This window comes from Anthonomus grandis, chromosome 16 (assembly GCF_022605725.1).
Source record: "Anthonomus grandis grandis chromosome 16, icAntGran1.3, whole genome shotgun sequence".
NCBI classification, from domain to species: domain Eukaryota; kingdom Metazoa; phylum Arthropoda; class Insecta; order Coleoptera; family Curculionidae; genus Anthonomus; species Anthonomus grandis.
In genome coordinates, this window is record NC_065561.1 from 5,794,521 (window position 1) to 5,807,334 (window position 12,814).

At 31.3% G+C, this 12,814-nt stretch overlaps 2 protein-coding genes across 3 annotated transcripts in view; one reads left to right on the top strand and one right to left on the bottom strand.

Annotated features, from left to right (window-relative positions):
* LOC126745931 (adenylate cyclase type 5) overlaps positions 1–12,814 on the top strand; it is a 652,711-nt gene that overhangs the window by 285,638 nt on the left and 354,259 nt on the right. The window lies entirely within an intron of this gene.
* On the bottom strand, positions 2,853–5,162 carry LOC126745934 (uncharacterized). Its single transcript, XM_050454000.1, has 2 exons — positions 4,687–5,162; positions 2,853–3,337 (listed from the first exon to the last, which is right to left on the bottom strand). The coding sequence occupies exons 1-2, from the start codon at positions 4,750–4,752 to the stop codon at positions 3,101–3,103; spliced, it is 303 nt and encodes a 100-aa protein (XP_050309957.1). The 5' UTR covers positions 4,753–5,162; the 3' UTR covers positions 2,853–3,100.

Consider the following 12,814-nt stretch of genomic DNA (forward strand, 5'->3'; position numbering starts at 1 on the left):
CGAAACTAGATTTTGCGTCAAAAATTGAAGAGCGTCACGTATTCTTGCATTCAGAACAAATCAGATTTCTGCGAGATCCATTTTTACCTTTGGATGTACAGAAACTTAGGTGGTATAGGCAACAATGTATTGGTTGTATTACAAGGACACAGTACTACCTTTGTAATCCAAACGGTTTAAAGTCCAAAAACTACGTACCGGTGATAAGGAGCGTGAATAAGTTACAATTGCTAATTTTATAGAATTAGGACTCACTAGTCAGGTGCACTGATGAGTCACTAGTTCCTCGGAAACAACCTTTTAATTTAATTTTTTATTTATATTAAAAAAAGCTAGTTTTATAACGAGCCTTACGATGTAAATAATGTATTCATTCAGGCCAACGTTGGCGTAGTTCATCAACGGTTCTCTATTTTTTTATCACTTCATTCTTTATGTAACTTCAAAAATAAAAGTCAAGAGGCGTTAAGTCTGCTGACCTAGTCATTAGTAGTATTGTTCACTTATCATAATCCATTTATCATTAAACAGTCTATTGAGCAATTTTCTTACATCATTTATTTGATGAACAATGTCTTCATCCTGTTGAAAATAGATTTATCGTCTCTTTAAATTAACATTATCCTTCCAATCATAGTGCGATCGTAAAACACAGTTTCTAATATTTTGCTTGCTATTAAGCTGCACAAAACCTTTATACTAAATTGATTTTGTGGGTGTCTAGGATCAGTAAATAAAATGTTTTCTTGGGAACAATTTTACGCTTAAACATATCTTTGGTTGAAAAATTAGCTTCATCGCTCCCAATTATACAGTTTTAAGTATTATCATTTGCTTCATATGCCTTACGTCGTCAGTTGCAAAAAGCAATTTTTTTTTCATTATCGCCAGGAACAACTGTTGTACTGGTTGATACTTATATGGTACAAATTTATTTTTCTTTAAGAACTGTCATATTGTTACTAAGGTAACATCGTAAGCTCTTGCTAAACCTCTAGTTGAGTTTTCCATATGAGGTGTTTAAAATATGCCAAAATAGAAATTTTATCATCCTTGCTTACTATAAATTGGTTCCTTTTTCTACTTTTAAAAACATTTTCGTTGCATTTAAATTTTTTGTAGATAATTAAAAAGTATCTTTGGTTTGGCAAGTTACGAGTCTGGAATCTCTGGCGGTACTCTTCTAGCGCTCTGTCACTATTTTCTCGGCATAAAGGGTAGTATTCTACCATATCACATTTTTCAATATGCGTAAAAGACATTTTACTAATTTAGATTTCACAGACATTATAAACTTTGCTAACCTGTAACTGTCAGTATTTATTTATTTATTTTATTAAATTCCTACTGTTATTTTATTATTCAAACAATGATTTATTTGTTTTTCTCTCAAAAAGTTCAAAGCGAACTTGCTTAAATTATTAATATCACGATGACTTTATAATTTTTAGATTTAGATTATTAGCGTCAATAAACTTTATTATTAAGAAAATAATTTTCTTTTGATTTATGTGAAAATATACATTTTCTCGAAAATGCAATGTTTATTTTTTTTCTGTTTTCACCATTTTAAGTAGCAAAAAAATCCTACTAATTGGTTACTTTACCCGACCCTGTATCCTAAATATTAACAAAGATACCAATAGTGCCGACTTAATCAGAGACATCTTGTATATATTATTAGTATCAATCCAAGTTGCTTTAATTGCTTGAATAATAATAATAAATACATATTCATTCATATATATTTTAAACCCTTTTAAATACATATGTATCTCTATTAAATCTTATAAATTTTTCAGCTTTAGCATAATTTAATTGCTAAGCTGAATAATATCATAATGAGCAAGAAGTCTCTCATTAATATATTACTTGCAAAGTAAGTTCCACACCCGTGTGTAAATGCTTTACAAAATTTGATTGATGCTATTACCTAAAGAGTATAACTTGAGAGAAAACATTTAAGGTAATGAATTTCCTGGACCTTCGTAGCATACGAACGAAATAAAAGTCTTGAAAAACTGTATCATCATGCCCTGCAAAATCATCTGCATTATGCTATCAAGAAAATATAAATGCAATTATTGTTCGTAGTACTGTAATGGTCCGTTTACACGCTCATGCAATTGCACAAGTCAATTTGTGCATGCAAATTTGTACAAATTTGACTGAATTGGGAGGCAGCTTAGACGCTCATGTCATTTGCGCCAATTGACTTGTTCAAACAAATTTGTGCAAAATAGTTTAAAGACAGACCTCCACCATAGACTACTTTACCTTCTGTCAGCGGCAAAAAAAAACTATGTTTCGAATTGTTTATTTATTGAAGTTAATAATATCTGGAAATGAAACATATTAATGAGGTGTTAATTCTTGATACGGTTGCAGTTTGTGTTATTAAAAAGAAACTTAAATTAAAGGAAAAAAGAAGATGGTCCAAGCCTTGGTTGCTAAAAAGGGATCTGCTTTCGCACACCAATTTAATTGCTATATTATGCAATGAACCTAATGATTTTCGTAATTATTTGCGTATGGCCAAAACCACATATCAACATTTGCTTGATTTAGTTACACCAGCAATTTTAAGAGCAGACTCGGTTATGAGACGTGCAATTACCCCCCATGAAAGACTTCCAGCTACATTAAGATTTTTGGCAACAGGGAGAAGTTACGAGGATTTGACATTTTCAACATGTTTTTCCAAAGCCCGAAACATATAATTCCCGAAACATGTGACGCAATTTATACTGTATTAAAAAAACAATATTTAAAGGTAAGTGTAATTAAGTTTCTATATTAACATATTAACATATTATGTTATTAACTAATAATTATTCAAAGTTGTGAAACAACTGCGCAGCAGTTTCCGTATTAGATGAGGGCTAAGAGTTGAATGGGGGTTGAGCGTTGATGTTGGGGTAACTGTTGTAAGTAGATGGAATGTTATATGACCGTTGAGCATTGTGTGGCACCTGTTGGTTTCTTGGAGCTTGCTGGATATACAAAAAACAAATTCGATTTAAATATCCTAATTCAGCCTCATAGAACACATCGTCGATTAATTTTTCAGCATGGATAGCTTGTTGTGGAGGAAGGTCTCTTAATTTTGATGTCCATGCTTCTCCAATATCACTAAATTTATCAGTATTAACTGTCGGCTGGTTAAACGTTTTCTAATCACTTCCAGCACTTCATCGCATTTGTCAATGCCTCTTCGGGATGCTTGAGATTGCTTGGAAGATATTTGTGATGTACTTGTAGATGAACATGGCGTGGGTGCTAAAGATACATCGGGAGATTGTGCCGACTCAAGAGTTATTGATTCGTTGTCAGAAACCTGTAAAAAAAACGTTGTTTAACAATAATGCTTTATTATTGTATATATCTCTCAATTTTTATTAATATTTATGCAGTCATAAAAAATGTACTTGTACCTATATTAACTTTTTATATTAGGTTTCATGTTAATTAATATTTATATATTTGATTTTAGTTCCCCACCAATGCCACTGAATGGAATAAAATATCAAATGATTTTGAAGTTAGATGGAATTTTCCTCATTGCTTGAGAGCTGTAGACGGGAAGTATGTACAAATTGTAGTCCCTTCTGGAAGTGGATTATATTATTTCAATTATAAAAAAAACTCACAGTATTGTTTTAATGGCGATTGCTAATGGTAATTACGAATTTGTAATGTGTGATATCGGAACTAACGGCCGAGTTTCTGATGGAGGAGTAATCGATAATACTATATTTATGAAAAAATTACTAAAAAATAAATTAAATTTACCGGGAGCAGAACCATTAGGTGAGGGTGAAACACCATTGAATTACATATTTATCGGAGATGAGGCATTTGCTTTAAGGCCAGATTTTTAAAAGCCATACAGTCAAAAGGAACTTGATTATGACAAAGGAATTTAATTATCGTTTATCTAGGGCCAGAAGAATCATAGAGAATACATTTGGAATACTAGCTAACCGTTTTAGAATTTTTCATACCACAATCAACTTGCAAGTTCATAATATTGACAAAGTTGTTTTAGCTTGTTGTGCACTTCACAATTTTTTGCGAAGGAATTGTTCCCACACATATTCATTCAGTGATGTGTTTGATACTGAAGATGCTACAAATGGTACAATTATTCCTGGTTGACGAACAGACTCAGATAACTTGTTGGATCTTCAAAGAGGCCATCAACGAAATTACACTGCCGAGGCAAAAGAAGTCAGAGAACAATTTAAAATACACTTTAACAATTCTGGAAAAGTATCCTGGCAGGATGCAATGGTATCTAATTAGATATTAATCTTAATTATTGTTATTGATACATAATTTACAGCGATCCTTTATTAAAAATTATTTAAAAAATACGTTTGAATATTATACTTTACACTGAAAAAATTAAATTACTACAAGTTTAAAATCGTTAGAATAATTAAAATTTACTTTTTAAAACCACTAAGAAAATCTTGTTAAATTGAAATTGAGTTGTGTTTATTTAAAATTTGGAAATGTTTAATTCTACAGTGTTTAATGTGTTAAAATGTAGCCAATGTAACAAGATTTTTTTTAGTTAAAATAACAAGACGTAATCAGCATAGATGTCTATTTAATACAAATTTTAGTAACATATTCTAAATATTTAGTTAATAGTGCTAAACATTTTTTCAATGTACTTACCTGAATATCTTCAAAATTCGATTTTGTATTTCTGGGAGTTTCCTGATCCCTTATAAAATTCATCATATCATAGTACCATAAGTGGGGTAAGTAGATGTCCTCTTCTCCTGCACCTGATCGCTCGGAGTCCAGCACTTTTTTTAGTTCCTTCCTGTATGTGGTACGTAGCGAATTAATTTTTTTCTCTGGGTTTAACCTAACCTGGGTCTGCAGTTTTTCTATTAAAATTTCGTAGGATTGATTTTTTGCATTTCGATCACTGTATTCCTTACTCTTTACTTTCCATAGACTCGGAAACGATTTATATAGCTCGATAAACTCACGGAGACACTCCTATTCTTTCGTACCACATAAAAACACCTAAACCTTCGTACTTTTTTATTGCAAGCACACAAAACGTACCAAGTTGCAAATAAACAAACAGAAACACGTGTTTACAAGTGTCACGATACTACTCCGCATGCGCCAAATTGACGGTAGGCGCGATTATCGTTCACACGCTCATGCAAATACACCAACTTCATGCAAATTTTCTGCCAGAACAGATTTTACTCAAGCCACATTTTTTGGCTTCATGCTTTCGTTTACATGCAACGATTTACTTGCGCAAATTTGTTTGTACCGGGTGTACAACTAAGAGAGGTCGCCGGCCATATCTCAGTAACTAGTCATCCCACAGCATAGGGAAAAAATATTTCTTATAAAAGCGGCAAAGAGAAATCGTTAGAAATTATTTATAAGTTCGTACGATGACCGCTAGGGGGCGCAATACAACATTGAAATAGAAAAAATTGGTTTTATTGAAAATATTCAAAGTGAATCCTAGAGAAGAATGATGCGATTTTAAAGCATAATAAATTCTAAACATTTTTTATTTCAAACTTTTTTTTTAATCTATCAAATAATAGGTGGGGGAAGGGTTGAATATTTATATATAAATTGTTGATAACTTTTGATTGGTCTAACCAATTTTAACGAGCCTACTTTTGTTTTCAAGTATAATTACTTAGCCGTTTTAGTTGTTTTGTTGAGCGCTAGAGGGCGGTTTGTGTTATTTTGGACTTTTTCAGCAATTTTCTGGCAAATAGTAAATACAACGATAATTTTTTTTTTACTTAAGCTAAAAGAGCATGAAAAAATATAAAAACTGGCGCAAACCGCAACTCTATATCTTATTTTATTCCGAAATTATTAATTAAACTGTTTTTGAACGATAAAAATAAAACTCCAAAACTCAAATTTTATAATTGTTTTATATTTTTAATGGTGTCTTAGATGCTCAAACTGTTTTCCTTCATTTTCAATATACAGTCGAAGTCGTTGCGTCGTTGACAGAACCGCTGTCTGGATTTATGCTGTGGGTAAGGAATTTATTGCATTGCGTATTTGGTCCTGCATGTCGTTGTGTGTTTTGGGTGGGGTGACAAAAACTAAATCTTTAATCCTTCCTTACAGATAAAAATCTAGAACAGTCAGATCTGGGGATCGAGCAGGCCAAAGAAAAATACTTCCTCTTCCTATCCACAAACGATATTGTCTAGTTAAGTATTGACGAACTTGAACGGCAAAATGTGCAGGGCAACCATCATGTTGGAAAATTATTTGCCCTCTTGTTTCCAAATCAACATCTTCCAGTAACTGGGAGATCATTTTGCAAATAAATTAAATACACATTTCCAGAAAGTGTTTGATTGAAAAAGAAAGGACCAATAATTTTTCCGCCCATAATTCCGCACCACACATTTACAGTCCATCTGCCTTGGTGTTGAGTCTCGCGTATCCAACGGGGATTTTCTTCTGCCCAACAGTGCAGATTATGCGGGTTTACACCACCATCACTGCTAAATGATACCTCGTTCGTCCATAATATCTTCGAGATAAATCGGGTATCTTCTCTAACCATGTTCAACAGCCAATGACAAAAATTAAGTCTGTTATCAAAGTCTTTTTCGAGAAGCGCCTGGTGCAGAACCACGTGATATGGATAAAGTTTAAGTAAAAAACAATAAATATAATATAATAGGATGCTTATTAGCGTTGTATCAAATAAAAATAGGTACCTGTGCTCTTTCAGAATATTTTCTACTGGGTCGAGGGACACTCCCAATTCCCTACAAATATTTCGGATGCTTAGTTGAGGGTTTATTTCAATATATGCCTAAATATTTATAACGTTTACCTCTATGCGCCCTCGCCTTCGTCTTCGATGAATATTGCCGCGAATAATTTCAGTATTTGTTAGCCTGGTAGCTAAACCGGTAAAGACTCTATGATTATTGTGTCTTCTGTCAGGAGATATCTTTGGGCATATACAGGGTGTCCAAGATAAGGATCCTAAGCATGGGGATCTCGGTACCTGTTGGAGATACAGCTTCGGTTAAATTAGGAAAAAGTTGTGCACTTTAAAGCGTATTTACATGCCGTTGAGAAACTTCAAAAATTTCCATGGCCTGCTGAGATATTTGGAAAAAACAGAAATTTGCATTTTTCCTTTCAACTAACAAAAAAAATGTGACATGTGATACATCGTTGAATTTGTAATAAAAAATGGAATCAGATACAGGGTATACTTTCTTTTCGCGCCATATAAAAAAATAAAGTTGATGGTGGTTTCTCGGAAACGAAACGTCAGGCCATCGAAATTTTTGAAGTTTCTCAACGGCATGTAAATACGCTTCAAAGTGCACAACTTTTTCCTAATTTAACCGAAGCTGTATCTCCAACAGGTACCGAGATCCCCATGCTTAGGATTCTTATCTTCTTTTAAAAACTTAAATAATTTCAAAATCTGTCTTCGACGTTACATTTGACATCGATCATAAAGGTTTTATTATGGTCCCGAAAATATTTATCAAATTTATTTGTTTCCAAAGCTTACTATTGACTATGTGACGCAATAATGCCAGGGCGGCGACAGATTTCATTGTTCAAAAACATTTTAATTTATAATTTCGGAATAAAATATGATATCGAGTTGCGGTTTGCGCCAGTTTTTATGTTTTTTCAAGCTCTTTTAGCTTAAGTAAAAAAAATTATATCGTTGTATTTAATGTTTGCCAGATAATCGCTGAAAAAGTACAAATTAAAACAAACCGCCCTCTAGCGCTCAACAAAACAACTAAAACGGTTAAGTAATTATACCACATAAAAGCCTAATAATTATCCTTTAAAACAAAAGTAAGCTTGTTGAAATTCGTTAGACCAATCCAAAGTTATCAAGAATTTTAGATATAAATATTCAACCCTTCCCCCACCTATTATTTGACAGATTAGAAAAAAAAGTTTGAAATAAAAAATGTTTAGAATTTATAATACTTTTAAATGGCAGCATTCTTTTCCAGGATTTACTTTGAATATTTTCAATAAAACCAATTTTTTCTATTTCAATGTTGTATTACGCCCCCTAGCGGTCATCGTACGAACTTGTAAATAATTTCCAGCAATTTCTCTTTGCCTCTTTTATTACAAATATTTTTTCCCTACGCTGTGCGATAAGTAGTTACTCAGATATGGCCGGCGACCTCTATTAGTTGTACACCCGGTACAAGTCAATTGGCGCAAATTGCATGAGCGTGTAGACGGGCTATAACATTTATTTATTAACTGAAAGTATTTCGGTTATCTTTTACTAAATTTATTTTAAACCATTATTCCAACATGTTTCGGACATATAACATGTCTATTTTTATTCGTTTTCGTCTGAGGCACTAGAACTATAAGTTTGACAGAACCCTTTAATTGTTATCCCTTATAATGGACATGTTATATGTCCGAAACATATTGGATTCATGGTTTTAAATAAATTTAGTGGAGGATGACCGAAATACTTTCAGTGTAATTGATCTATTAACTCCACTGCAAGAATGGACTACTTCCTTAAATTTATTTTTTAGCTTCTCCTTATATTTATAAGCTTCTTCTATTCGAGAATCTAAATTGAAAAGACGGTTCTCGAAAAGTAATTATATTGAAGATCGTATTAATATCACTTAAAGTGTTATATACAGTGGAGAACTACTTTTTTGTATGATACAATCCAAGAAAAATATCACTGCATTTGATTAAATGTCTATGTTCTATACCTATTATATAGTCCTTTTATTTTTACTTGAAAAAGCCAAATATTAAGGAACCGCAAAAAAATTTATTTTGAACCCTGCTTCCATCAGAGGCAGTTGTTGTTGAAATAAAGCGGCTGGACAATATAATAAAAAAATCTTTGTATTTTCAATTCAGTTTTTTTTATAATAGTTTTACTAATAAAATTAATTCTAGATCCGTTTTTTTGCTTTGCAGAACAGATTTAGAATTATAGTATTATGTATTAATTGATAAAATGATTTGTTGTAAAGCTTACATCGATTATGGTTTTTACGTTATACAATATTTTAGATTAGGAAATCAAATAATTCATAACAGGTATTTTTCAGATTAGAGATCATTCTCCGGATCTAAATTTTTAGTTAAAATACAATGTGGTTTAAAAATTTACCTCTTATATTATTATAAAACACTTACATAATAGTCCATACTTGCATTGGAGTCGTAGATTAAGGTAAAATGAAAATCCTGCAGACTCCCTTCACTTATTTATTAAACATTCAGTTTTTTAAAATTCTCGACTTGTTTCGGACATAGTGTCCATCACCAGGGGATATAATGGCGTGTTACTAATTTTTTTTTTGGTGAAAGCAAAAGGAAAGCAGAAGGTTCATAGAGAACATGCAACGGATTAGTACTATACGAAAGAAATTGTAAAGGGCAAGAACGACGCATTAAGAGACTATGAAGAGTTAAAATAAAGTGAGTTTAAAAGGTAAGTACAAGAATGATGTACTTGAGTATTAGCACAGTAGTGTGTTGTTTTGTGAAGTTTTATTTATTTCCATAGCCAGAAATTCGCAACTTTCTATTCTTACTTTTCTAGAATTGTCTCGATTCCTCTAGGTAAAGCTGACTTTAACATTAACGAATTAAATATTATAATAATAATCAATAAAATTTTTTTGAAACATTTAAATAAATATTTAAACAAAAATCAGGAGTCTATCAGAAAGGGTGCTCGAGTAAGAATTGCAATGCATTTTATAATGGACAGACCGGTAGAAGATTTTCTACATGTATCAACATTTTAGAGAAATTGAGAAGAGCAAGAACTGAAAGATTTGCCCTACAAGCATCAAATCGAACCTTGCAAGACATGTTTAGACTAACCAGTACAGTTTTAACCCAGCTACTGACTTAAATCTTTTTTATTTCTGCCAGAAAAGCAATAAACTTGATCTGTTGGAAATAATCGAAATAAATAAAGCTACAGAAAACAACCACCATTACTGTTTTAATATTCAAGTACATCATTCTTGCACTTACTTTTTCAACTCACTGTGTCATAACTCTTCATAGTCTCTTAATACATCTCTCTTTTTGCCCTTTACAAGTTCTTTTATATAGTACTAATCCGTCGCTTTCCTTCTTCACAACGTACTAATGTTCTCTATGAACCTTCTGCTTTCCTTTTGCTTTCACTAAAAAAAAATTTTAGTAACACACCATCAAGTACCATGGTACTTTTAGAACTTCTTCCATAGATGTCACCTACGTTTGAATTTAGCATAATATTCGGTCCTTGTTAACAACAGAATGTAAACAAATAAAATTAAAAATAATAAAATAGAAAAAAAAGCAATAATAAGAATTACAAGGTTTTTTGGACGTGGAATCAAACCCTGCTGCATATATCTGATACCAATTTTAAACCTTTGTAAGTGTACCTTATATTAATTTTTTAAGTTTTTTTTCTGTGTCTGTTTGTCTTTTTGTTTTTTGTTCAGTTGATGTATTGTGTTTTAAAAAAATACTCATATCTCACTCTATTACTGTATCTATTATTCGAATATAATTTCAATTTAGTATTTCGCATATACAAGATAGCCAAATGATCTTTTTTACGTTTTGGACACTAGGGTTAAGAAAATACAATAATTAAGACCTATAACTATTATCCGATTTGATTTTAATTTACTTTTTGGAGTTCATTTGATATATTCTAAATGATTTTTGAACATTTTTTGATGTATTGTGTTTTAAAAAAAATACTCTAACTAAACTATTTTCTTTAAGTATCCCCTGATGATGGACACCACTGTATCCAAAACATGTTAGGAATTTTAAAAAAAATTATCTTTAATAAATAAGTGGAGGGAGACTGTATGATTTTCATTTTAACTTACATAATATATACTTACCAATATTTAATATTCCAACAGACTATTTTTTTACTTATAATCTTATTAAACAGGAATGGTCATAAAAGTTATAAGATCTTGCTTTTTTAAACTAGTATTTGATATTTTATTTAAAATTCTTGAATGACAAGATGCATTATTAATAACATTTTACTGAAGTGTTTGGTAAGAGCTGATTAGAGAATCATTTTTCAAATAATGCCGCAGTTATATATCATGGCAATGAGCCGAAAATTGAGAAATATTTTTAGCAGACAAAAGTAACGTATCTTTTCCAAATCCTTCTGTACTGAGGGGCATGAAATAAAGTGACTTGTTTGCTTCTTGAGCATGACGCATTCAAAACAAAATTCGTGAAATTATCAACCCAACCGCATTTATCTACGTCATGCGTATCAAACCACGTTTCATCTAAATATGTCTATTTAAGTCGCGATATAACTTAATACTACTGTTTTAAAATAATCTAAATATTAAAATATTAAGAGACAAATTGTTTGCGGCGGCATGGGCATTGATCTGCTATTGAGCTGCTCTTTGCATATCCGCCGCCGCATAGTGTGCTGCCAGTGTACTGCGATTTCGAGATAATTCTGGGAAAAAGGGTGTTTAAAACTGATCCCAGTCTATTGGTTTTTTCATCGTATTTATGGTCATTCAAATTAGAATTTAAAAAAATCCATGTTGTTATTATCATGTTTTTTATTCGTTTCCTTCTTTCTATGATCTAGACATTACAATAAAATCAACTTTTTCTTCTAAAAAATACTGTAACAATCAAATCAGAACTAAAATAGATAACTTTATTTAAATAGATGCAATAAATACCATCTACTGTCTAGAATTTTAATATTGTTTACAAACATTAGCCTAGAATTCTGGAGAGAATACTTTTTTTTATCCAATTACATAAAACAAATAGATAATCTATAAACCATTATTAAGAATGTAAAATGAAAATCCTACAGTCTCTCTCCACTTGTTTATTAAACATCATTCTGCTTTATAATTCCTGACATGTTTCGGACACAGCGGTGTCCATCATCAGGAGATAAAAAGTTCAAAATTGGTATAAATTATACACACCATAGTTTGAGTCTTAGTCAAAGTTTGAGAAAAATAGCGTAAGAACTTTCTTACGCCGACTACGTGGTTTTTCAGCAATGAACTGTGGTAATTTGATTTGGTCAGTCTTTGTAGAAAAGGTAACTTTACAAGAGCTTTTATACTTTATACATCTACATTTTTATTGGGAAGGTTTTACATCTTTAGGGCTTTCTCATTTTGATACGGTTCTTGTACGGTTTACTAATTTAGGAACAAGATTCATTTGTGTTCTTTGTATAAAATTGTATCTAAACATTTTATTTATTTGCGTTTTTTCTTGTCTTAGCTATCGACCAAACAAATTCAAAATTTTTAATTAGTATTTAATAAGTATTAAAGTAAGCTTTTAAAACACATTTTATATTGGACAATGCCTTAAGTTGTCTTATTTTAATTGAACTTATTGTCATTTAATCCCAATAATTTTAAATAGCTTATTAACGTTTTAAAAATTGTTACTTGTCGTTTAAAAAATGTAATATACTATTGGCACATCGTTTAATTTAAAATTCCATTGTAGCAGACTATATATAATACTGAATTGACAATTTTAATATTGTTTGTGAAGTTTTGTTCTACTCACACGATTGAATAACTTTAAAAAACTCGGATAACTTAGGCGATTCTCTCATTTTGATATTTTTAGAGAAGAAAAGTGCGTTTGAGTAACGAGTAACGCATCGTTCGTGTTGGTCCCGTAAATTTTCTAAATTTCCCCACATTATCAGATATATAATTTATCTAAAAGTATCCAGTTAATATTGACCATGACTAGA

Excerpts from the sequence above, each read along its gene's own strand:
- LOC126745934 (XM_050454000.1), bottom strand. The coding sequence starts at position 4,752 with ATGATGAATTTTATAAGGGATCAGGAAACTCCCAGAAATACAAAATCG. Across the intron at positions 3,338-4,686 it reads CGAATTTTGAAGATATTCAG|GTTTCTGACAACGAATCAAT; the intron begins GTAAGTACATTG and ends TTTTTTTTACAG.